Source organism: Phoxinus phoxinus (genome assembly GCF_949152265.1).
Source record: "Phoxinus phoxinus genome assembly, chromosome: 4".
Lineage (NCBI taxonomy): Eukaryota > Metazoa > Chordata > Actinopteri > Cypriniformes > Leuciscidae > Phoxinus > Phoxinus phoxinus.
Window position 1 is genome coordinate 19236790 of NC_136879.1, and position 27387 is coordinate 19264176.

Genomic DNA, 27387 nt, shown 5'->3' on the forward strand with positions numbered 1-27387 from the left:
GCAAGACACACTTACAGGTGTTATTGGTTTTTATAGGCCAAGCCGTGTCAGGTGCAGTTGTGTGATAACTAAATTAAACTAAATTAGCCAGTCATTATAGTTTATAAAGTTATAAATATGGATATTTTACTTACAAAAACCCATCGCTTTGCTTCAGAAGGCCTTTATTTACCCCCTGGAGCCGTATGGATTACTTTTATGATGGATGTGCTTTTTTGGGGCTTAAAAAAATTGTACCATTCACTCCCATTATAAAGCTTGGAAGAGCCAGGATTTTTTAATATATATATATATTAAATATATATACTCTGTGTTTGGATGAAAGAAGAAAGTCTTGAGGGTCAGTAATATGTGGTATCATTTTCCTCACGTTCACAGATTGCTGGAAGTGAGGCGAATATGATCTGTCATATCACCAAAGTTTGTCAAGTGGATCTTCTACTTTTTCATTCAATGTTGACATTTTAATGTAAACAAACATCTGTCGATTAATAGTGTGAACAAATACAGAAGGTATTTGGAGACACAGCGGTGACTCAATATGACATTTGCTTCACCAAACATGTTTGTTTGCAAATCTGTATGTCATTAAAGCTTAGCAAACAATCACAATTAATATGCGTGTATGTTTGTGTGTTATATTGCCCCTGCCTTGTGTACATCAACGTGTGTATGAATGTTTAGTATGTGGCTGGGATGTCAAATGTTCTGTATAGCGCAGGTTAGGTAGGCTATAGCTATTTTTTATTTGAAAATAAATAAATTAAACCAATATATTTCATTTTAACATATTAAATAAATAATCTATCATCATTTACTCACTCTCATTTCCAAACCTTGACTTTGATCCATAGAACAAATAAAAGAAACATTACAGAACCATAAAATTAATAAATAATTTGTGCACTATATCCAAGTCCAAACGAGCAAATAATTTACTATCATTGAGATGAGATGAAAACACTAACATATAGTTATCTATATATATATATATATATATATTTGTAAGACTGTTATTTTTTGTTCTATGATCATCAAAATGTTTATAGGAATACTTGGCAAAATAATTGTTTTCAGGGATTAGACATAAACATTGTCCATCGAATATAATAGACGTTCAATTTGCACCTTTCCTCTCATATTAGAGTCTTCTGGGAATATGATTAAATTACATGTAGCAGTTCTATATCCTCCTTTGCTTAATTTCAAACAGAGCAATTATAGCTTGATGCTTTATAATTATCAATCAGCATGCGTATAAACATAAATCATTTTGAACAGCAAACTACAGGAAGACTATCGCTTCCTCGTTGTCCTTTGGCTGGTCCTTTGTTTTCTGCCTCATTGTTACCCTTTAATTAATAAATTAATTGAATGAACCAATGACTCGTGGGTGTGGGCGGCGCCTCCCACTGTGTGACTGAGCACACATCGTTAATCAGGGCAATTCCCATTAACCGGGTCAAGGAAGGTCGTGCTCAAACAATTACAGCTTGATTAAGAGATGTTCATCAAGGAAATCCCACCTGAAGACAAGCCACGGCTCGGACCAAATCTCCGAAACCTCCAACAGGTGAACTTGCAGGTGGACACAGAGTGTGAGGATTGGGGAAAAATATATTTTCTTTTTGATTCGTCGGTTGAATAGATGTTCTCTTTCAAAGAGTTCCTTCAATCTGAAGATAATGTCACAGCTGCTCCGAGATTGGCCTTCTGGTTTCTTGAGGCTGACAAAAGGAAAAGCTGCAGCAAGGGTTCATGGGTAATTACAGCAGTCCCTCAGCTAACCGTAGGAAGGATAGCTTATAAAGACGGCAGTGAGAGCCTGGCGGAGTCGACTCTGTGAAAAGATGGTAGAGCTGCGAGATAAGAGGAAAAAACAAGACCTCGGAGTTAAAAGTGAAATGAAAAGAAACGACCTCATTTGAATTTATCTGCTTTCCAACAAAAGGACGAACTGACAAGTTTGGGAAGCATAAATGTTAAATTAATTTACTGCGATTGGATCTTACTGCAGTACATGATGTTTCTAACCGCACACATAAGCAATGTAATGCTGCTTGGCAACTCGGCAAATACAAAAATGCACTATAAACTGATTGGTAACACTATTTTACAGTGTCCTTGTTACATACAGTACAGTATGTTACATGTACTTGCCATAGTAATAACAGGAAATAATGCATAATTACAAACCTTAATCCTACTCTAACCCTATAGTAAGTACATGTAATTAATTCATATTACTCAGTACTTAAATATATAATTAACACTGTAACAATGACACCTTAAATAAAGTGTAACCAACTTATTTATCAACATAATATTCCGTAAAAACGGCCTAAATGTATATTGGAATGAACTCTACTCACCCACTGGTTAAGATAACATGTCTGTGAGATTGATTCAAGTTCAAGTAGTAAACAAACACTTTCTATTCAGTAAATCTGACTGAATGCAGATGATTGTATTTACATTACATTTTCATGGACGCATGTATTTGGCAGATGATGTTATCCAAAGCAACATGCATGTATTGAAGATAATAGCCTATTTAATATACAGTACATTAAAAAATACACTGATGAGCCAAAACATTATGATCAGTCACAGGTGAAGCAAATAGTTTATTATCTCCAAACAAGGCCACATATTAAGATCAGGGTAGATTAGATTAGTTCGATGCCAGATAAATGGGCAGGAATAAAGATCTGAGTGACTTTGACAAAGGCCAAATTGTTATGGCAAGGTGACTGGGTCAGAGTGTCTCTGAAACTGCAAGGCTTGTGAATTGCTCCCGGTCAGTGCATGGTGAGATTTTACCTCACCTTTGAGACTGGCGCAGACCAGTCAGAGTGCCTATATGATGACCCCTGTCCACCGTTGGAAGCGCCTACAATGGGTACACAAGTGTCGAAACTGGTGCAAGTAGGTGGCCTATAGTCCGATGAGTTATATTTTTGACACGTGCCACTTACCTAAAAATTGTTGCAGACCAGGTGCATCCCTTCATGACAATAGTGTTCCCTGGTGGAAGTGGCTCTTTCAACAGGATCATGCACCCTGCCACACTGCACACATTGTTCAGGAATGGTTTGAGGAACATGATGAAGAATTCAAGGTGTTACCCTGGCCTCCAAATTCCCCAGTTCAATTGAGCATCTGTGGGATGTGCTGGACCAACACGTTTGGCTCCACCTCACAACCTATAGGACTTGAAGGATCTGCTGCTAACATTTTGGTGCCAGATACTACAGGACATCTTTAGGGCTCTTGTAGAGTCCATGCATCGGCAGGTCAGCGCTGTTTTGGCAGCATGTGGAAGACCAACAGCATATTAGGCAGGTGGTCATAATGTTTTGGACTCCGCAACACTGAAAACCATCATTGTGTTCATTGAATCTGTCACATTTACCTCCTCAAATGGTCAAATGTCTGCCATGGGAATTTGCAGGTCCGAGTTTGTGCGTCATGAAAGACGGCATTCGCACAGTTCGCGTTTCTGTTCACATCTTTTAATAATGACAATAAATAAATGGAAGTGTATGCAGCACAAAGTCTAGTGTGAAATCAACAATGCCAGTGTGCAGAAAGAGTCCTAATAGCGATTTATTTTGACTACTTTGCACTTTATATAACTGTACATGCAAATGTATTGCAAGACAAGCCAAGACAGAAACCAAACCAGAAGTTTAAACAGAGAATAATTACTTTGCCTTGACATCCAATCCAGGGAAACGGCAGTTTCAGCAGAACCAGAGGAGACGGATATGGGTCATTGTGCTGCGGTTGACAGTAATCAAAGACAGGAATTAGTTTCCCAGTTAAATGATAAGAAGAGAGGACCATTAACAGTGAGGAAGTGACAAAATGGGGGTTGATGAAGAAGAGCGACTCAAAGCGAGAGAGAAAGAGAAGAGATGGGGGTGAAATGCTAATTTTCTGTGTCTGTTCCGAGCAGCTGGCTTTGGTATGGATGACATGAATGATGAATTGTGCTGTACTGGTACCACCGGCCTCTCTGCTTCCATTCCTCATTACTGTGTGAGAGAGAATACAAAGAGAGAGAGAGAGAGAGAGAGAGAGAGAGAGAAAAAAAAAAAAAACAGCAACAGCAGCCAGGGATGTTTCCTTTAATTAACCCACATACCAGCACTTCTCCAACAACCACAAATGGCAACACTCTCGCTCTCATGCATTTATCTGCAGCAGTCATGGGTTCAAATGCAGCAGCAACACAATGAAATCAAACACCAAACGTCATGCTCCGTACACACAATTAAAAGCCAATAGTTAAGCATGAGTTCATATCTTATCGCCGGGAGGACCTGCGATAAAACGGCGTAGACGGGGTGTTAATATTGCAACTGTAGAAGGCAATCATTTCCCAAACAAATGGGCAAAAAGGGGAAAATACATTTAGGCGAAGCAGGTGAAAAATGAGAAGGAAAAAGCCATGAAATTGGGAGAGAGGGGAAAAGTTGCTTTGCTGGCAAAACAAAAGGGCTAGTCATTATTTTTCAGCCTCGCGGGCTTTTACAACAGTGTAGTTTACTCAAAGGGTCAGAATAAATGAAAACACAAGCCGGGTTATGGCGTAAATGCAAAAACACCCATTTTTCAGTGAAAACAAAGGCTAGTTCCTTTTTCTCTCTATTCAGTCCCTTTTTCATTCATGGTCTGAATCTAAGCAGTACCCATTAAAGAATAAAACAATCAGTTTGAAATGTCTGAAAGTGACAAAACATCACTATCATCTTTGTGGTCAAGTAGTTTATCCAAAAAAGTGTCATTTACTATTATATGTCATCAAACAGCATTGGATTGTACCTCAACATTGCAATTAATAAAACACCTCTTTTATGTTATACAAAGGAAAAAAGGTCATACGGGTTTGGAATGGCATTAAGTAAATGATGGCCTGTTTGTTTTAGATCATCTTTAGAAATGATAATGTTTTAAACGCATACCTCAGGTCTTTAGTGACCTAGGATGACATTCACTACCCCCCTCCTCATAATTTTTTTTTTTTAAGTTAGACATCAACCTTCTTAGTATTCATCAACCAATTCATTATATACCATGTAATAATGCCTGTTTTTCCATTTATTTTTCCATTTAATGTTAAATTTTTAAATTTGCAAGTATATATTTTTTCTGCACAACAATAATTGAATCATTGATGACTGAGTAAGTGCAATTCACCTTTATTCCACAAGCTAGCACAAACTTTCTGAAACACAATGATGAAAGTGACGTTTCACTCATAGTTACCGCAGGCAGAAAACAAAAGAATAGGAAGTATCATCAGCAAAACTTGAAATGGCTCAGTGATTTACTGCAGAGCAAGTTCTGAACGCGATCAAATATTAGTGTCACTGTCACTGGATCTGGTGAAAGCTGTCAGCTATCAGAATATTGATTCTGAAGATGTTGAAAATTATAGTTTTGAGAACATGTCTGAATATGAGCCAGATGCTGAATCTACTGGGAAATGAGCTCTTATGAGGACAGTGATGATGGTATAAAACATCTGCTCAAACTTAAAGCCTTACAAGCTCCAAGAGATAACAAAATATGCTTTATTTTATTCTTCTGTAATTGTTACTCTAATATCATTAGAGTTTTAAATTATTGCGACAGGCAGAGATCCATCAGTGTTAGATACAGATTCGGGTCACTAAAGACCCGAATATGTAATAATGATTGGTGAAACATTCATGCATTTAACGGTTAATATTACCAATAAATAGAATATTTTTTTACCAACTTCCTGTAATGATGTGATCATTTGACATCCATATGTTACGTCCACCTGGCTCAAGGTGAAGCAACATAATAACGGGGAGGCTTTCAATTTAACAATAAACATTTAATAGAAAAATAGGTCAAATCAATAATACAACAACTCAATAAATAAATAAGGAACAATCTGTAACTGTAAAATGACATACATACATACACACATACATACATACATACACACACATACAGTACATACATACACACATACATACATACACATCTATCTATCTGGTCCTATATAGAATACATATACAAGGAAATTCAAGAGATTTCCTTGAAAAGTTTCCAGTTCTTATAGTACTTGTTCTATATTTCTGGAAAAACATGTATTAGGCTATTAAAGTACAGAGGGAAAGGGGGACAGACAAAGAGCACATGGCATTAAAAAAACAGTATGTGTGCCATTTCAGGAAAGGATTGATGACTTTTGTCGGCGTTTCTGTATTTATCATCCTTTTGTTGCCTTTCTGTTGAGAAAGCAGCGGGAGCTTGCGCATACAAATGATAAAAAATGATCTGAGCATCTCAAATTCAGCCGATTCAGCCCGTGAAAACAAAGCCTTGGTGTGAAACGGAGTAAGCGTGCAGGAAATCGTCGATGGAGAAAAAAACGCCACAAACCTTTATGCATTTTTCACAATATACCTTTATTATCTTAATAAATACAAAAAAACAACAACACTGTGATGTTTAAAGAAACAAGTATTAAAAAAGACACTAAAATGCATTAGACATTAGAAATATCAATATTAATTTTGGTATGTTCTGTAAGTGACATCTTTGTCGTATGGACATTTAGTGTACCGGCACGTTTTCAGATGGAAGAGAAAGGAATGGAAAACCACTGTCGACAGGGCCAAAAAGGAAGAGAGAGCATAGCAATCCATCAGGTACAAGGGGTGGAGAAACGTTTCAATAGCGAACATGGAATGAACTCTCTTACGTGAGGATGCATATGAATATATACATTTATACACACCCACATCAACACCACCGATATAGATGTAAAATCACCTGAGATACTCGTTCGCACCTCATTATTCCAGACTGCTGGACACTAGCGTGGAAATGATGTGAATTCTGAGAGAAAGACGTGGGATGGGACGTCGGCCCGGTCTGGGAGAGCTCTCCTCAGTAACGTTGTACAAAAACGAAGACGGAAATAACGAAAGAAAACAGTCATTTCACCAGTAACTCCTGAAGATTCCACAGTAAAAAATATCCTTTTTTGAGCAGCCTTTTGTACATTTTGTTTTTATAATATATTTATATATGTAAAATTTCATCAAGCGAAAAGAACCAAACTGGGCTGTTCGGTAAACGTACTGTATGTAGCGGCCGAAGACAGTGGAAACGTTTTCTGGAGGTCTGATTGACATTTTACACCACACCGAGGACGTGGAAAAAAAATCGTTAAAAAATAAAAATCGCACGACCGCCACGCATTAGCGATCGTGTGAAAGATATTGCCGTATTTTTGCAAAGTCAAAGGCAAAATGTTATTGGCTTTAGCTCGATACAGTCATTTTGAGACTTCCGCATGTGATTACAGGACAAATATCTGAATCAATATACCAATGAATGTGGATTTGTTTATGGATCCTAGTGATTCAGTGCCCTGCATAGGTAAAGTAGAACCTGAAAACAAGGCTTTGGGACATCGTCAGAAATATTTAAAAAAACAAGGTACATTAAGTGCTCAACAAAAGAAAATCGAAATTAAGTTACCTGACTTCGTTCTCCACTCGTGATCTGAGACGTACGCAGAATCTCAGGACAAGCACGGTGATCGTAACGTCTACAAAACCTCTCTAGAGTAAGGCAGGAGCCTTACGGGAAGGCAGGGGCGTTGTATTGTTCATATGGCTTTTAAATTACTCGCGTTTCAAGTGCTTGTAATCAAATTTTGAAGTGGAGATCAAACAAATAAATAAAATAATAAAGCCCAATTATCTTGCAAGTTAAAAAAACAATTCACCTCCAAACATAAGCCATGTTGGTGTCTATTAATTTCGCTATGCTCAGATGGACCAAATTAAATAGCCACAATACTAAATGCAAAACAAAAGCAAGCGGCAAACGGTGAGCCAGGGAAGAGGCAAAGTTGGTACCTGTAGTCCAGTGTAGTTCAAAGATCTGGCCTAAATATTTACCAATTGGACTAGATTGAGTAGTATTAACTAGTAGGGGTAGCTGGATGTGTTGAAAAGAGAACCACTTAGAATAAATTTCCCTGCAAAACAGTTTCCGAACCCATCTCGGCCTATTTCCAGCATGGAAAGGGTCTGGTTCCTCTCGCAGGAAAGTTCGTAACTCGTTTCGTCAGAACAGTAAGTCTTCCCGCCAGCATAGACTCAGGCATCTCTTAATATATCTCTGTACACGGTTATATATTTTCTCATCTCTAGTTACAGTACAGAAACTCCCCTTCACATTTCTTTTCCTCCAATTCTTCATGTCAGCAGGAGCCATGGTTTTGTGCTTATCACCAAAATTGCAGTGCAAAAGAAAATAATTAATTATAATAATTATTATAATGACAACAATTAATTCATGAGAAGTATTAACAAATGATGGATGACAACATAATTTCTATGGCACCACAGCCCATCAATTCACATATCATACAAACGACCAACAGCGTAAGAGGGAGGAGAGCGCAGAAACAGAACTCGGCTTGCATAGCAATGCAATAACAATAATGTCATTTTCAATCTCCGATGTCAAGAATATATTTACAGGAAACTCGATTTCCTTTCCGCAAGTTCACCAACGCTGGGTGACTCAGATCTCAGGCCTTCCGTTGGTTTTCTTTTTTCGCCCCTAACATTTTCTTTTTCTGTGAATGAAGAGTTAAAGGAGGAAGGTGAGGGATGTTGCGGATCTTGTGGGTTGCATGTCCATCTTTACATCACATTTACAGTTTGTCCTTTTCATATTTTTTTCTTTTTTTCCCCCCTTCTTCCTTCTGACGCTTCACGAGTCCACTGCGCCAAGCAGGTGAGGCATTTCCAGAACAGATAAAGGCATTCTTCAGTTTCCATCCAAAAGGCTCACTCTGTAAACAATACAAAGTGAACATGAAAGTCAGTTTTGAAAAATGTAAAAATAATGAAAAATTGATGCACACCTTAGTTTCAAATTCACTGTCCGAATTTAAGAAACTGAAAAAAACACCTGCACAAACTTTATAATTACTTTTTTCTTAATCACGTTTTATATAGAAACTTGGCATGTTTCATTTACACCTATGAAAAAGTGCTAACTAGTTGGGTAACTAATATAATTAGCTTTGTCTAAAAACAAATTTAATTTTAATTTTTCAATCAGCAAGTGTTGCTTGTTAACTTGTTAGTGCTTTATTACTTCCATGCAGCTTTGATATTGAAGTTGTGCCAGAATAACCTATTCAGACTCACATAACTCTCCAGAGTACTGCGCGTTGGTCCCCATGTAGCTGCTTTCACCCTGCTCTGTGGTGGAGCGCTGGTGCTGTCCCCTCGTCCCTTCTCCTTTCCGAGGACCCGTTGACCCTTTAGAGGAGGCCGTCCCAGACGAGCTGTGGCCCCCGGGGGATGGGAATGACGGTTTGTTGTATGGCAATATGGCCTCTTCTGAAAACATACAAAATATACATTTTTTTTTGTGTGTGGCTTTTTCCAGCTTGGAATATGTCCATGATTGGTTTCTCTCTGACTAATACTGAGGTGACCAACTCTTGCCAGCTTTGACCGAACTGATCTCATTAGCAAGACGTTCAGACGGCTAAACATATCTTCACATCAACGTTTAAGATGAAAATGAAGACATATGAGACCAAACCAGACGGGTTGCCCAACCCACATCCCCCTCTGTGTCAAGCCAGATCCAGGCCTAGTTCTTTATGCTTCGTTTGGGATGGAAACCCAGAATGGTGGATCCTAATGATCAGACAGGCACAGATGGAGCTCGGCTTCACTGCAGCGTGTGTGTATACAGTGAAAAATGAGGGCTGGAACGATTAGAGTACATCTGTGCAGCTAAGTGTGCCTCCTGTCTGTTAGTTCCAGGAGAAGGCCAGTGTTGGCCATGGAAGAGCTCACTAAGAGGGGGAGACAAGGCAATCTGTTTGCTCCAGCTTGGCCTCCTTACAGCAGGGACCGTAAATGAATGCCAAGGGTCCACAGCTGGCGCTGTCAAACATCTGCCTCTGATGACCACGATAGCAAGATAATATTTTAAAGACCTGCTCTGCTGAATTAAGAGCGTGTTTTCTGTGTCAGGCTGATTTAACTCATTTGGACATGTAAGATCAGGTTCAGTTCTTTCATAAAACATTTTGTGCCATTTAAAAGGAAGTAAATCTGCTGAAGACAAGGTCCAGGCTGGTTAGAGATAGTTTGGTGCTAGTCTAGTTGGTGAAGTTTTCAAATTTTGTAAGCTGGACGACCAAAATTTATTTCTGGACAAGCTGCTTGACTAAGGAATCTTGGTGCGGAAGATCAAGTTCAGACCTAAATTGTTTAGGACTAGTTTGTTAGTGGCCTAGGAACCTTCTTGCAGAGTTTAGCTTGGCCCTCCAGGAGCAGGATTGGAATAACTGTTGAACAGCATGCTTGTGCTAGTTTGGATTCTTGGAAGTTGGTTGACCAAAATAATCCTGCTGGTTGACTAAGGAAGTCTTGGTGCTGAAATCGGTTAGCACTATTTTGGTTTTGGCCTGTCCAAACCTGGGCATTGAGGGCCACCTTCCTGCAGAGTTTTGCTCCAACCTGTTCCAAAAAATTCTGAAGCTATTGATTAGCTGGAGCTGAACTCTGCAGAACTTTGGCCCTCCAGGAGCAGGATTGGAAGTAAACCAAAACCTAAACTCTTGGAAGATGGTTGACCAAAATGGTCTTTCCCTTCAAGCTGGTTGACCAAGAATCCCTTGGTGGACAAGTTAGCCTAACTAGTATCCCCTGCTTGGAACCATTTCAACATCCTTTATGTCTCAATTTAAGACCCCAAACTGTCAACAGAAGTCTGTCATACATTCAAGGTAAACTGTCCGTCATCCTACCTGAAACATGGCCATTTTTCTGTCCTCTTCTGCTCTCCTCTCCTCTCTCTATAGATCCCAGTCTGTCCTGGGCTTGTCGGTGGCGCTCCAGTGAGGTTCGGGCCTGCCGGTCCAAGGAACACTTCATCTCCTCCAGGCCCATCATGGGTTGCCTCTCCAAGGAGGAAGCTTTGCGGTCAGAGGGGTTGGGCAAGTTCCTCGCCCCCTGGACACGAGCTGTCTGGCAGGGTGGAGGCTCTGGTGGTGGAGGCAGATCTGTGATGGAAGCAAGAATGTGAATGCAAAGTGCAGGAACATAATTTCCATTGTACATTACGCATTTATCATAATTTGACAGTATGTGTCTTTTATATCTACATAAATGGTCTCAAAGGAGTAATATTGATTTCATTCTATTTGATAAATGATTTTAATGGCTTGGATATTTGCTAATGCTAAATGCATTTGCTTATGACCCCATCTGTCTCCTTTAACCAATGATGACTACTACATTAAAGGGATAGTTCACCCAAAAATGAAAATTATCCCATGATTAACTCACCTTCAAGTCATCCTAGGTATATATAACTATCTTCTTTCAGACGAACACAATCGGAGATAAATTAAAAAATATCTTGTTCTTGTTTGAATCACGAGAGGCGTAGCTTACGCTACTCCTACGTCATATATCGTGTCAGAAGTTACTCTTTTGGAGCAAGTCGACTTGCGTAGGCCATGTGGTGGAAGCTAGTTATTTTAGTTTATAAAGTCATACATATGGATTTTTTCTTAAAAAAACCTCATAGCTTCGCTTCAGAAGGCCTTTATTAACACCATGTGGATTACTTTTATTATGAATGTACACACATTTTTGGGCTTAAAAATATTGGAAGACCATTCACTACCATTATAAAGCTTGTAAGAGCGAGGATATTGTATAGACTGTATTAGTCTAAAAGTCATATACACCTAGGATGGCTTGAGGGTGAGTAAATCAACGGTGAACTGCCCATGTAATTCAATAAAGCATGCAAGAGAGATCGGTTATCTAGTGTAAACCAGGCTTTGGTATTATCTGTTCATTTAAAACTGGACTTAAGTTCACCATCAGCGCTGGCATCGCGGCGGTTCGGGGCAGTGCCAGGGCCTTTGTGTTTACGGGTGGGCCTCGGCGCCCTCTGGTGACCAAGGCTGTGTGTGCCCACCGTACTTCCATCTGTGGAAAACGGGCTAGCGGGACGAGGTCTATGATGTAGACCTTTATCTGCAGGGAGCAAAGAAAGAACTGTGGTTAGCCGTAATGTTATTGAAAAGCTAGAGATGGTAAACGAATTTTGAGAGGAAAGCATGGTATGTTGCTCAGAAGTAGGGCAGACAGCTTGTTAGTTTGATTCAGAAGCAGCAGAATCAATCAGTACATTTCATTTCTATCGCGCAGCCTGTTTGGAGAAAAGGTTTAGGATTGTGAAAGTGGCTTCTTGAATATCTGTGGATAAAGTTCTAAACAGTCAAGAGTATTATAGTCAGAAAGAGGAACAAAGTCAAACATGAAGTACATTATAAAAAGAATCTGAAGACATAAGCGGATCTGTTCCCAGTTAATTCATTCGCTCGCAGTGTAAACTGAAAGCATAGAACCAAAACCCTGCTAAGTGAAAACAGTCGTCGCCAAAACCCACCAAGCAAATCCATGAAGATGTTAGTATTTGCACCATGCCGCTTTCAAAAACCCTTCAGATAAAAGCAAGAGTTCACCAGCGTAAAATCAGAAAGCAGAAAAGAAGCATTCTGTTAAGACTGAGCCATTTTGCAGTCAACAAACACCAGACTTCCAGTCTCGGATTCCTTTGTTTCCTCCAAACCGACCTCTCTTGCTCAGGCTGGTGCCGTCCAGACGGTAACCAGCCTTGTCTGCGGCCGCCACCAGGGCTCGCGCAAAGCTGCAATGGGTGAAGAGTGAGCCGTCAGAGGAGCTGCCGGCACTAGACCTCCTGCTGGAGAAGTTTCTGTCATCATCTTCTGAAGCCGAGCCCCAACCGTTCACCATAGAGCCTGGAGGGAGGCGGCCGCATGGGCGTTAGATTGACTAGGTTTTCTAGTATATCGTTTTCCAGAAAAACAGGATGTATACACTGAGACAGGATATATGCTTTAGTAATATTTACACACTAATGAGTTATTGATTCCTTTATGAAGGCGAATGGAAAAATACTTTTATAATGTGTGCTGGGAATGATTAGAGGATAAACATCTGAATAAAGACGAGCACAGGTGAGTTATGTTTGACAAGAGATGCGTCAGCCACCTTCAAAATTAGCAGGTAGTCACTGTTATGAAACTAATAACCACAACAAAATGGCTGAGTAGGGTAGATTACAGAATACAGCCAAAACAAAACCAAAAAAATAAAAAAGGGAAACACCAATGCACACAAAAAACGCTGTTACATGCGCGTAATTCATTAATAAAAACATTAATGTAATTTAATATTACTGAAGAAGGTTTTTTTGGGGTTGGTTCACTAATCTGAGCTGTTCTGGCATTTTTTTTCTCTCAAGTAACTTGTCCTGCTTTCATCCTGCATATAAACTCCCACCAGCCACCTGACTACACATCACGACCTCACTTCCTTTTGATTGCTCTGATGGGAAGGAACGCACGCACCTGCACGCGGCCTGAGGTGAAGCAGCTGATATCTCACACAGAAACACGCAGCATGATCAAAGCAACCACACGGCTACGTGCTGTTCTTCTTCTTTGGCACTTGTCAGATTTATGGCATGGATTTTTTTTTGATTGATAGCAACCCGGCACAAACATCCTCGGGGAAGATGATGTGAGATGGCGCGACTATTGTTTAATGATCCGAGAGTAAAGTTAAGAGGGTTACAATGGTTACTGGTGTTGCCTGGATAATATTTTTTATAGTTTCAAGTATATCTCAAGATTCAACATTGAGCTAATTAGGTCTCGTTGACAGATTTGTAGCCTAGGTCTTGGTGACACTACAAACACTGGAGTGCTTTCAAAACATTATTGAGTTTTTAAAAAATGCAGCTTTTAAAGGCACCCTGAAATAAAATATTTAGTTTTTTTTAGACTTTAGTATGAATATGTTAGCCTTAAAGATACAATATGTAACAATTTTGTAATAAAAGATCCAAAAATCACTTGGACAGTGTGATATATTTCCTGCAGTTATGTACTTACAATATTCCAAAAGTCTCCAAAGATTTTTTATTTCAGAGATATTCCAATTTTAAATAATTGTCCGTCCCGGAAAAAAATGTCGCCTGTCAGTGACGCAATATCCGCTCTATGCTTGGTTTCCGCAATATCACGTGGACAAATGCGGAAGTGGTGGTTATAGCTGTTGTGTACATCATGAATCACGATTACTCTTTGGCGAGTATTGAAGTGCCAACAAAAGAAGCGTCCATATGGGGAGACACGCAGAATTTGTGACAAACGGAGGAATAAAACAAGGATAAATATCGGTGTGGCGTTTTCGAGATGGAGAGAGCTTCGCGAGTGAGAGAGAAAGAAGGGGGACAAAATCAGTAAAGTTGCTCTAGCTGGGACGCGAACTCGGGTCTCCCACGTTATATGATGGAACACTTACCCACGACACTATCGTGATGTGATACATCAACATTAGAAATTATACAAAATTGTCGGCCACGTCCCCGCACCCACGCATGTAATAGCTATTATGATTTCCGTCATTATTTTAATATGTGTACCAGGTGGGCCGGCCCACATTGGCCGGTCAGTCCGTGACCGAGATTATGGCAGTGCAATTAAATACAATCGGATATCTGTTGTTAAAAAATATTAAGCCATTACTTGCAAATGTCCGTTCAAATTCAATTTTACTACGATTGGTTTGAACACGTAAAACAACACTTCATTAACTATAAACATCCTAAAACTACACAGCATTAACCTAACAAATCATTTGACAAATAGCTGTAACAGGATACTATTGCATAACATTTCGCATTCCTTGTAGTTAATTCATTATCATGACATAAAATTTTGCGTTCAGACGTACAGGTAATACAAAAACTAATAAGTTAGCTCATCCGTGATCATGATTCATTAATTCCATACGTCTCTGGATGTTGAAAACGACATCTCCCATCGTTCCACTGTCCTTCATAGCGTCATCAAGTTTCGCCTTTGTTATTGTTTGAAACAGCGCCCTCTTGTGGCTTAAAATCTTACATACTGTAGCTTTAATGTTATGAATACGATGGTGTATTCCAAAACAATGACAAGATTCACATTTAGGAGATATAAGCATTCAAAACTTACAGCTAAAATGGATCACGGATTTTTATGACATCACTGCGGACTTCAGTTTCTCATCACATCTTCTGTCCAATCAAATGCTCTCTAGAATTTAAAGCGCCCCGCCCCCTATGCTATAAACACTACCCGGCCAAAGTGACCGTTGACACGTCACAGAGCAATATGCCTTGGAGATGTGTGTTCTGTGGTTCAAACGCTCGAGTTTTATTCCGTTTCTAATTGTACGTTGGTTAAGAATGAAATGGCTAGAATTTATTATTCACACCTCTACTCTAGAATCCAACGTATCATCAGCGCTCGGATTCGCTTGCTGTCTGTGAGGACAACTAAACGCTTTTAAAAATTATTTAATAATATTACTACAACTAATATTTTTTATTATTATTAATCATTATTATCACTTAAAATCTGTAACACCACATTTATACTGCAAAGTAAATACAGTATACTTTACAGTATAAATGAAAATGTTTAAAAAAAAAAAATTATATGGCGTGATGTTTTTATAAAAATATTTTTATATGGTGTGGCATACCATGAAGAGAACTTCCCACAAATTGCTGCTAATTTGGAGTTGGCAGTCACAGACGGCAAACGTTTTGAAGCTACAATACTGTTACTGTTTTAATTATTCTTATTTCTTTTGATTATTTTAATTTCTTCTATGTAAAGCACTCTGAATTACCATCGTGTATGAAATGTGCTATATAAATAAACTTGCCTGGCCTAAATACTGCTTGTTGCTAGCATATAACCCCCCTAAAAAAATCATATTATAATACCTGCAAACATAACAAAGATTTTCAAAGCACCAACATATATCTCGTGTTTCTCTCGTCTAAAAGAGAAAATAATAGGATGCGGACAAAAAAAAGAAAGAAGGAAAACTCTTTCTGGCAGTCTCTTCCTTTTAATTTTCTCAGAAACTGCATATGGCTTTGTTTTGCAAAAAAAAAGAAGGAAAAAATAAAAAAGTTGAGTCCCTCGAGACCGTCTCTCAGCAAAGCAAGACTGCATATAATGAATCGAATGTGCTGGCAGAGACAGAGGCAGGTACAGAGCTCCACATCAGAAGGGACGGCTCCTGCAGAATACCTGCACTACGCCTCAGCGCCTCCTGCCTCCTCCAGAGACGACATCCCCTCTAACAACCAGCCACCAAAAACACATCCCTGAAAATACCAAGCTTTCACTCTTCGCCATATAATAATGCTGGCAGCTGCAAAACAATAACCGTTCTCCGGCCAAAATACATTCAAGTTCGCAAACCCAAATGTTTTTATACGCCGTGGCGTACCATGAAGAGAGCTTCCCGCAAATTGCTGCTAATTTGGAGTTGGCAGTCACAAACGGCAAACGTTTTGAAGCTACAATACTGTAGCTACAGTACTATAAATATGGAGCTAATACAAAAAATATGACATTTTATGAATTCGAAAAAGGCTATTTTTGACTGTCAGAACGTTTCGATAATACACAGTTAATATTCACAGCTCAGCTAAATGCAGTTGTAAAACTCATCCAACACCCTGCCGCCACTAAAGCTGATTTACACTGCCCCGAGCCCTCATCTGCATATCATTAAGCATCGTAATCATTCCCCTTGACGAGGAGGCGGAGACGCCCGCCTCAGGACACGTGACCTCGCGATCTGCAGTCGGTGCAAGGGTTTATGGGAGCGGAGTGGAGCAGGACGGTGAGCTCACTGCTCGCATTACAACTCCTATAAAACACCCTCACTGTTTCACAAACTCACTGATCTGCTGAGGGTTGTGCATGCAATAAATAATCAAGCACAATAAAGAAAAATATGTTCCAGGGATCTTTGTTCCTCCTTAACTTAAGTTGTTAAAACTGTTTTATGTGTCTCTTTAGGAAGGACATCTATCTATCTATCTATCTATCTATCTATCTATCTATCTATCTATCTATCTATCTATCTATCTATCTATCTATCTATCTATCTATCTATCTATCTATCTATCTATCTATCCATCCATCCATCCATCCATCCATCCATCCATCCATCCATCCATCCATCCATCCATCCATCCATCCATCCATCCAATAATAATGCATACGTCTCTGCCTGATTAGAGAAGCAGCACTGTCCCATTTTGCCTCAGTCCTGTGGTAAATTAGAGAACAGAGGGCTTTTATTTTCGAACCACCCAATGTCATACCCTTCACGTGTCCCTTATGACAGACGGCCCATAAAACCCTTTCAATAAGTTGTAAAATGGAAATGGTGCCTCCTGTCTTCAATGGGGAAATGGAGTCCTGAACGTGAGATTTATTCAAAATCTTCATGGGAAAACGGAAGCAATGAGGATTGTGATTGAGTAAAATGATTTGCTTCAATTTCCTTAATTTCTTTACTCCCCCCTTGTTTAATCTTTTAGTCTATCACTCCTCATTATGGTGATCAGAGTGTATCCCCAAATGCCTGAACAAACGCGCCCATTCTCAGGTGAGGTGGAAATCAATACAGCATGACAATGACAAACAAATCCAGCAACTGTATTTACAGACGAGCAGAGCAAAACATAAAGTGAATAAACCACACCCGCTCCTCATGTAAAACATCAGCAGTACTATCTCAAAGTGCCCGCTGGACTGAAATATGCTGCGTTTAGATTAGAGATCAGTACCTCTGGTTTATTGTCTTATCTTTACACGCACATTCTGTTGAATTGTAATTTGATATGCGAGTAGATCATATCGTTTGGTGTCTCTGACCAAATGGACTGCATTTTAATTAACTTTTTTAATAAATAAAAAAAATAACCATTTTTTTTTTCTCTACCTTCCATGCTGGGTTCAAACTGAGTCCTGAAATGATTGAAGAGAGATAGAAATCCCAGATTACGAGGACAACGGATGGGATAATGAGCAAATGAAATGGACACCCCTGCAGTGCTTAGAGTACATGCAGTGAGAGAACGCAATCTGCACCGGACATCTGACTGTGCACCAAACTGAACACTGTTTAAAGGTTTAGATAAGGGCTTTATGCTTGTTTTAAAGAAAGTCTTCATGTTCTTTCACAGGAATTGTTCATAGAATTGACAAGTTAATTACAAAAGTGCACAAAAATGTACGCTTACCCGTAACAGAGCTGTCCAAGTTGTCCATGCTGGAGCCTGGTGTGTGTTCGATGCCCCTAATTGACGGCGACATCTCATATCCTTCATCCTCCTCCTCGTCGTCGTCTTCGTCAGGGAGGTCTGTCTCGATATCGGACACTAGGGTGCTGGAGATGTAGCCCACGGGTGGCGCGGGGGCCTGGGGCGGGTAAGGCCCACCCTGCATGTGCCTGCGGGGAATTCGAAGTCAAACATGAACATACCATGCATAACCAAGCAATAGCTTCAAGGGTTGTCAGCTGGAGACAAAAGGTGTCAATGAGCGACAAGCCCAGACAAAAGAGAAATGCGTGGGGAGTGCTGTCTGTCAGGCGAAATGTGGTTTTCCTAGAACATTCCTTGTCATCTCTCCGATGAATTGGGACAATTCGGCTAATTCAGCAGTGCCATGGTTTGCATGCTAACACAATGACCTACTAATTGCAGCTTGAAGAGGATACAATGGCAACCACCACAGGCATGTCTTTGCTGTGGCTGTCACCCACTAGACAGCTAGGTTCGATGACAGCCCCACTGTGTGTCTATATATATGTGGATCGAGTGTGTTTGTGCAGTGCTTCTGCTTTGATGCGGTCTGTGCCAGGATTCGGATATAATTATGGGCTCTTCTCAGTCGTCAAAAACGCACTGAGCAACATACTCATTATGGCGGTAACATGACATCTTCCTCCTGACAAGTGGAGGCCATTCCCTTACAGTGCCGACTGTAATAAGCGGAAGTCGATTTCTCTCGGAAAGACAGGTTGAAGCAAGGGTTTAGCATGGACGCTTTATAAGAATGCTTTGCACAGTCTGGGGTGGACGACTATGAATTGTTCTCATATTTAATTCAGCTGCATTCACATTTTTTTTCATTTAATATCTTGCTTTTATTGAAAACTACTTACAAATGCGGTGTAATAAAATGGGGTGCGGTGCTAGTAAAAAAAAATCAGATCTTCAAAGTTAAACAGCCATTATTTTTTACATTTGCATTTGATGCCTCTAGTGCAGATGTATCCCAAAAAATAATAATCAAAAAAATGTATTAATATTTTTTTTTAAATCAAATTACATTTTACATTTTTTAAAACATAATAATAATAAAATAAAAAATGCCGCCGGATCCTGATTTCGGCATCTCTGCGGTAAAACAATTCACCTTTAACTCAGATCCTTACCAAGCCTGTTTAGCCATGTCCAGCTGGTAAGCGCGGGTTAACTCATCCAGGTGGGCTTGGAGCATGGGCTGTATTTCTTCACGTGGAGATGGGCTCAGTGTGGCTGTGGACTGTTTGCCAAAGGAAACTGCTGCAGGGGAGGAGGCCACGCCCCTTATGGGAGGAGTTGGCACCCGCTCTTCCTCTTCCTCCAGCTCATCCTCTAAACCCTGATGGAGGTATGTCTGCACTGGCAATGGCGGGCCCCAACCATCACTATCATATCTGGAACAAAAGACAGAAACAAAATGAAAATGGACCACATACGAGTCCCTGTGGCACCCCACTGCCAGTTGTGTGTTAGGCATGACTTTTTCTTTTTTTTTAAATGTCAGTCTAGTCAACAGTTATGGATATAGTGAGACTCATGTTTAACAGCATAGTGGTAATGGTGTACATATTAGGTTAAATCCAAAAGATCTAAAGGGATTTTTACAGCTTTACTTGTTCTTTAATACAGGCTGATCTAGCAGAACAACTTTGCTTTTTATTTCCCAGAACTGTGCTTAGACATGCTGAAATAATACATGTCATAAAGCCAACATTCATTAGAGGAATTTGTCAGTGCACATCCCGTAGGACATAACAGTTTTAATCTGAAGCCATTAAAGACAGTGGCGAGATTTACAGCGTAGAAGACTACTCATTTGCCAGAGAGCCTATTAAGCTGGATGACTCTCCGAGATGGAAATTAACAGGGTTGAAAGGCAAGCACACCTCTCGAGAAGGATGTTTAATTTGTATCACCACCTTCATGTTTTCTTTTAACTGTACAGATGGGCCGACGCTGATGTCAGACCAGAGTGGAGTGTCGTCAGTGGCGATTGGCGAAAGTATATTAAAAGTTGCTGAGCGTGAATATTTTGTCAAACAAGGTTTTAAGATTATCACACACTGGCAAAAACATTCCATCTATTTATAATGGACAACAAATAAATCATTTAGTGCTAGCAGCTTGATTAACTCTCAGAGGAATAAATAAATACCATTAGTGGATTTATAGAAGGTATTAGCTAGCAAGAATGAGATGTTGAACAGTTTCCTATGCACATCATGGCCGTTTTTATTTTAAACTTGATGGGGGGAAATTCAATGCTTAATTACATGGATCATCATCTCTAGATATTATAGATGTGACCATTTAATTTTCAGTGTGGATTGTCGCTATTACTACTAAGTAGAGCTGAATGAGTGACTCAGGACCCTACCCTCCTCCATCATGGTGCTCTGAGGCGTAGTGGTCCATCTCCGTGCCTGGAAGAGGGTGGATAGGAGGGGGAGGCAGTGGAACGTTTGCCCAGTTGGAGCCATTCATCTTGGGGGGCTTGGCGTTTGCTTTGGTCTTCTTCTTCTTTCCACCTTTCCCGCCTACAACAGCAAAAAGTTGGAGATATTAGTTAGAGCTTGTACACAAAATGGTGTCACGTGATTTGGTCATTTCCATGTTTTCACACTAAAAAAAAAACACTGATTTATTCCCAACATAATGTGTGCTTGAAATTCTCTATACTAAGTGAAGGCTGTTGCAATGCCAATGTCAACTGCAATTGCTTGTATTTTAGCATATACAACTCCTCTTTGCAAAACTTCTTTCAAAATGTTCTGAGCCAACACAGCCATAAAATCAATCTCAAGGCTGTGTGGTGAAAGAAACAGTTTACAGCATGTCAATGTCTCAAAGACTCAAAAAAATAAATTACTGAAAAAAATAAACCCTATGGCCTCCTTTTTACCACAACTGCCATTCATGCAACTTGCTGGAATATCTTTGTTTGCAACTCTAGTTCCATTTTATGAATATGCCCTTCATTTTATTTATGCTAAGAAAAGAAACTACTGAGAAACAGAAATGTGTGAAAGATGGAAAGATGGAAAGGAAAAAAAAGGCTGTTGAACTTGAATATGACGCACACACAATCTCCCAGGACAAAAGATTTGGCAAATGACAAACTTGCCCAAGAACCAGTACATAGGATAGTAATTAATCACCCTTCTGTCACAATCTAATTAACAAAACCATCTAAATGTAACGGCCATCAATGCCAGATGAAGACATTTGGGACAAGGAAGTGATGTATATGCGTGTCCTCCGCAGAGTACATGCAGAGGCGGCAGGATTCATTACTGTAAATTATTAATGCCGCCGCTGGCAAACTCGACGTGACCAGTGCTTTGGCGCGTGTTGCCAGATCCTCCCGTGTTTCAAGCCAGGCATAAAATAGCTGAGGCTGATGGAGTCAGACACACGGCCAAATGCAAATGGGTGGGGTGGGGGGACCTTCACTGGCAGTACTTGTACTGTATGGGATCCTATCTGCCATCATCTTCCTCTGTCTGCCAATGGCCTCTAATCGTCCCTGCCGTGTGGAAATGTTCCGATTCAAGCAACCCTGTGGCTTCAAACATCATGTTATTTAATATGATGCCAGGCCTTTGACAGGGCTATACATTAAGTCTAAAAAACTCTTTATAAAAGCCATGTTGAATCACATTCAATGGCTATAAAAAGACCTGGATCCTAAAGGAATATTTCACCCAAAAATGAAAATGATCATGTTGTTCCAAAACCATATGACTTTTCTTCTTCTGTGGAACACAAAGAAATTTGAAGAATTGTGCTTGTCAATAAGTTGAATTAAACACTGAGGTTGTCAGATGCAAAAGCAAAATAAAAGTGGTCCCTGTGAATAGTACTTTACGATTTTATAGTGCTTTAGGATTAGTCTGTCCCAAATTTGAGTAATTTGCTGACATTAAATAACTAGTGGTGCAATGAGAATCATTCTTTTAAATCGTTTCAAACAGTTGGTCTAGTCAGTTCACAAAACCCAGTTCAGACCGGATTTTGTGATCTGGCTATGAACTGGCAAATGGCTAACCCATTTGATTATTAGTTGATCCAGTTTACAAAATGGTGTTAGGATTTAAATTAATGAATTTAATTGATGGAAAAACTATATGTAAATAATACTAAAATGACAGATTGTTACTGAATAAATGTGTGTTTCTCAAAGTTTAGAATACTTCAATTTTATGATGTATTTTAGTCCTTTTTTAAAGGAACACTCCACTTTTTTTTGTAAATAGGCTCATTTTCCAGCTCCCCTAGAGTTAACCAGTTGGGTTTTACCGTTTTCGAATCCGTTCAGCCGATCTCCGGGTCTGGCGGTAGCACTTTTAGCATAGCTTAGCATAGATCATTTAATCTGATTAGACCGTTAGCATCTCTCTCAAAAAAATGACCAAAGAGTTTCGATATTTTTCCTATTTAAAACTTGACTCTTCTGTAGTTACGTAGTGTACTAAGACCGACAGAAAATTAAAAGTTGCGATTTTCTAGGCCGATATGACTAGGAACTATACTCTCATTCCTGCGTAATAATCAAGGAACTGTGGTGCCGTACCATGGGTGCAGCAGGAGCAATGATATTACGCAGCGCCTGAAAATAGTCCACAGCTAAGCATCCATGGTATGGCAGCACAGTTCCTTGATTATTACGCATATTTTTATTTTCTGTCGGTTTTAAATAGGAAAAATATCTAAACTCTTTGGTCATTTCTTTGAGAGAGATGCTAACGGTCTAATCAGATTCAATGATCTATGCTAAGCTATGCTAAAAGTGCTACCGCCAGACCCGGAGATCGGCTGAATGGTTTCGAAAACGGTAAAACTCAACTGTTTAACCCTCTGGAGTCTAAGGTGTTTTTGGGGTCCTTGAGATGTTTTGACATGACCTGATATTTGTATTTTTTTCAGTTGCTTATAAACATATTAATGGCAAAGGTGTAATTACACTCTATTTAGCACGAACATGACTATCATAATATGTGAGCAACATGTATGTACATGTTTGCATTTTTGAGAGAATATTATTTATGCGTGGTTATTCAAAAAACTCAAACTTAAATGTTCTGATATAAGACCACAAACAACCAACTTCACATATTTCCACAATACTTTTGACTAATGGATCTTGTCGGCTAGAGTATTTACTTCAAAATGATCTGAAAATCATCCGGGCTAATCGTTCACATTAAACAATAGATTGATTTAAATTTTGTAAGACACTTTTTGTTTGGAAAGGCAATATGCAGGTGGGCGTGAATGATCCAACAAGGTCATGAATAATGTCCTCATTCACACCTGGAGACAAAGACGACCTGCTAATGCTGCATACTAATGAGCCTTAGGTGTCACTGAACCACACAGAATGCAAAGACAACACACACACATATATACATACATACACACACACACACACACACACACACACACATATATATATATATATATATACATACATACATACATACACACACACACACACATATATATTACTACAGAATTGGTTCAGAGTTGGAAACATCTTGAAAAAAAAGTGTATTTTTCCACAAACTGTGTATGCTTGCAAATTGTATAATATCCAAGGTAAACATTTCTAGTAATTGTGCAGTTAATTCTTATTCGTATTTTCAGAAAGTTTTGGATTATGTAGGCTATCCTCTCCCCAAATTTGTCACTAATAAAACACAAAAATAATTTAAAGAGAAGGCTTATATTGACCTTTTAAGATTTTGTTTGCACCTTGGAAATGAGGTTTTGATGTGGCAGTACAAACTTTATAATCTATCCAAAACGAAATGTTGTCTTTCATATTTCGTCTTTAACATCGTCTTTTATAATATAGCCTATATTAGGGCATAAATGTTAATTTGCAGTTTAAAATGTTGCTTATACAAAGACATTTTATTTCAACGTATTCAGTCGATTTTTACTCATCTCAGTAGGCAATATAGTTTCATTCACACACACAGACGCGCGAGCTGTAGGCTAGTAGCTAAACAACAACATGCACATGTGCCGTTCATTCATTCAAACACAGAAACGCGCGAACTGGAGTAAACAACAGCATGTGCCGTTCATTCATCAAACACAGAAACGCGCGAACTGGAGTAAACAACAGCATGTGCCGTTCATTCATTCAAACACAGAAACGCGCGAACTGGAGTAAACAACATCGTGTGCCGTTCATTCATTCAAACACAGAAACGCGCGAGCTGTAGGCTAGTAAACAACAACATGCACATGTGCCGTTCATTCATTCAAACACAGAAACGCCATTCAAATTTAAACAGTCTTTTGCGGTTTACAGACACCATTTCATATCGCGATTAGAACAAAGCACTTAAGCCGTGTGTCCACCAAAGCGTTTTTTCACGCGGCTGGCTTTATTTTTCTATTGTTGTCAATGGGAACGCCGCGTTTTTAGAACGCCAGGAGCGTAACGAGGCGCTGAGCGAGTATTTAACGCTCAAGTGCTGAGCGCTCGGCGTTTTTTACAGGTCGCCGAGAGTTGAAGAATGTTCAACTTTAGGTAAAACGCAGCGCTCATCACTGTCACTTTTTAGCCAACCGTCCAATCACAGTGGAGGAGGGGCGGGACTAATACCACACGGACCAACGGATATTCTGTATCATAGCAACGATGCGTCTCAACTGAAAAAAAAACTGCGCTGCCAAAACGCTCTCAAGCGCCCGCAGCTCGGCGTTTTCAGCAGAGCGCCTAGCGTTTTCAGGTGGCTAAAAACGCTTTGGTGGACACACGGCCTTACTGATGATCTGCAGCTGGATCCGTTGTTCGGCTACTCCAGCACGTTTGAGGTAAAATTTCCAGGATAATCACAATATTATTAGCAGAGCTATTCCTCACAGCGAGTGTGTTGTCCAGCTGTTGTGGGCGTTGACTGGTTTGCATGTGTTGCTTCAGATAATCTGCGTTTGAATAGCGCGCGCTCTCGATGGGCGTGTCACATTAGCGGAGTAATGAGGTGCCAGAACGATAATGAGCACGACTGATCTCTCGCTCTTTTTATATAGATTACATAAACAGAGAATATTTGTTTTAGTTTTGAATTAGATAATTTAAAACTACACACTTAAATGATTATAGAGATATATAGCTCATGTCTGAGTGAATAGTATTCGCTGAGATTTGTATAAATTTAGAGACGTGCTTCAGAAAAAAAGTTCAAGGAGACGGAGAGGCATAAAGCACTCCCTGTTTACTTTCTTTATTTTACAAAAGCACAATGTTTTATTTCAAATGTAAGTGGACACATAAAAAAGTAGACATTTAACAGCTTATTTTTTCATATTTCTTAAGTCTGTATGACCAAAACCGACGGAGTATTTTAGGTCTATTTTGCTGCTATGTAAAAAAAAACGAGCAAAACGCGCCCGCGCGTTTGCCGACCTCAGGGGGTTAACTCTAGGGGAGTTGGAAAATGAGCTTATTTTCAAAAAAAGTGGCGTGTTCCTTTAAGCTTGAAAGCTTTGGTTCACATTTATTGCGCAGTCCTTACATAGGAAATAAGAACATGATTTAAAAAAGTGTGTGTGTTGAACTGAAGACAGTCATCCAGGTTTGGAATTAGTGTTTTCAAAACGTTCATTTCAGGGTGCACTGTCCCTTTAAGAAAAGCAAAAATGAGTGAGAAAGAACGAGAACGCTATAAGATGAGTACGGTAGCTATGCACAGTTTAGGGCAGATTTGTCACACGGAGGCTGACGTTTATGATACTCTCGGCAGCCGGCCTATTAGAGAGCGCTCTCTTCGCCGGAAACTTCTCGCTGACGGTGCGCTATTGTTCCGGCGGGCGAGGGAGAGCGGGAGGCATTAGGAGTCTTGCGGAGGGATGGAAGTGTCAAACGAAGATGAATAAAGCATGCTAGTAATAAAAAAAAAATAACAACAGGCTAGAGGCAGAAGTGGCTGGAGTGGGGGGAAGTAATTGGGTTTCCTAATCGTTCCTCTGGGTGACGCGTGGCATCGGACAATAAATGGAGAGATGGCGTGATTACTCAATCACTCCCTCAGTTCCTCTCTCTCTCTCTCACTCCTCCTTTCGTTCTCCCTCTGTTTGTTGAGTAGAGGGCATCAATAATGTAAACGAGTCTCTGCTGAGGAGTCGGGCAGCTCCCGAAATTACCAATGTAAGAAATGTGAGGAAAACAGAAAGGAAGGGTCCTGTGGGGGGACGAACACGAGAACTAGGCCGGATCACAGGCGACGGAACTTGGCTGTATTTCATAACTTGAGGTTCCACACCTTTAACACATCAATGAGAGCTTGCTCAACTCAGATCTGTCCTATCTTGTATAACGAATTATGATCTAATTGTATGCTATGGTGGGAAAAGGGAGTAATAACAGTATTCGAAAATAATTCGCATTTAATGGGGCAGTATAAAGACTTTATGGCTTTACTATTACAGGGAAATGCATGCGTTTTTGATTACGACAAGAACATTTTTCACTGAGGAAGGCTGTGAATTTTAGCTCTCAAAACACACAAGTGGATATGGGTGAAACGTGTTTTACTTTTTCGCTCTCCTTCAACACCTTTAAATTAATCAAAAACCTGCCTTTACATTTATAATAGGAGATCAGATGCTAAAAGTGAAGTGATATGAAATGAAACTCAAGCACTGGAAAGATTCACAGGATCCGTGTGGAAAATATGCCTGGCAATTCACTGGGATCAATATTGAAAGTCCAAATATTTCAGAATTGTTTGGGATAGCACGCCAGAACGACACGCAGCAAACAAATGAAGTACATATGTTTGCTTGGAAACAATCAAGCATAATCTTTGAAAATGCAAAATGTGACCCTTGCTTATTTGCTCAGCTCTTTTTCTTTTTCCCTTTTTCCTCCTATGTGAAACCGTCTTATAACCAAACAATTATTTCAGTAAAAAATATGAAATGTACAGTATAATCTTGAACTTGTAACTCTACCGTTCAGAAGTTTGGGGTCATAAATCTATTATTAATACTTATTTAATGTTTTTTTTTTAATAAAATGGTATTATTTGATAGAAATATTTTTACCAGCATTAA

The 27387-nt window shown here is 39.6% G+C and overlaps 1 protein-coding gene across 1 annotated transcript in view; it reads right to left on the reverse strand.

Moving 5' to 3' along the window:
* Window positions 1-6030: 6030 nt before the first annotated feature.
* Window positions 6031-27387, reverse strand: part of robo2 (roundabout, axon guidance receptor, homolog 2) — a 198762-nt gene continuing 177405 nt past the window's right edge. Inside the window, 8 exon segments of the mRNA XM_079610332.1 lie at window positions 6031-8863; window positions 9225-9419; window positions 10847-11101; window positions 11931-12089; window positions 12692-12877; window positions 18247-18455; window positions 19446-19709; window positions 20693-20852. Of these exon segments, the coding sequence (XP_079466458.1) occupies window positions 8862-8863; window positions 9225-9419; window positions 10847-11101; window positions 11931-12089; window positions 12692-12877; window positions 18247-18455; window positions 19446-19709; window positions 20693-20852 (1430 nt within the window). The 3' untranslated portion in view covers window positions 6031-8861.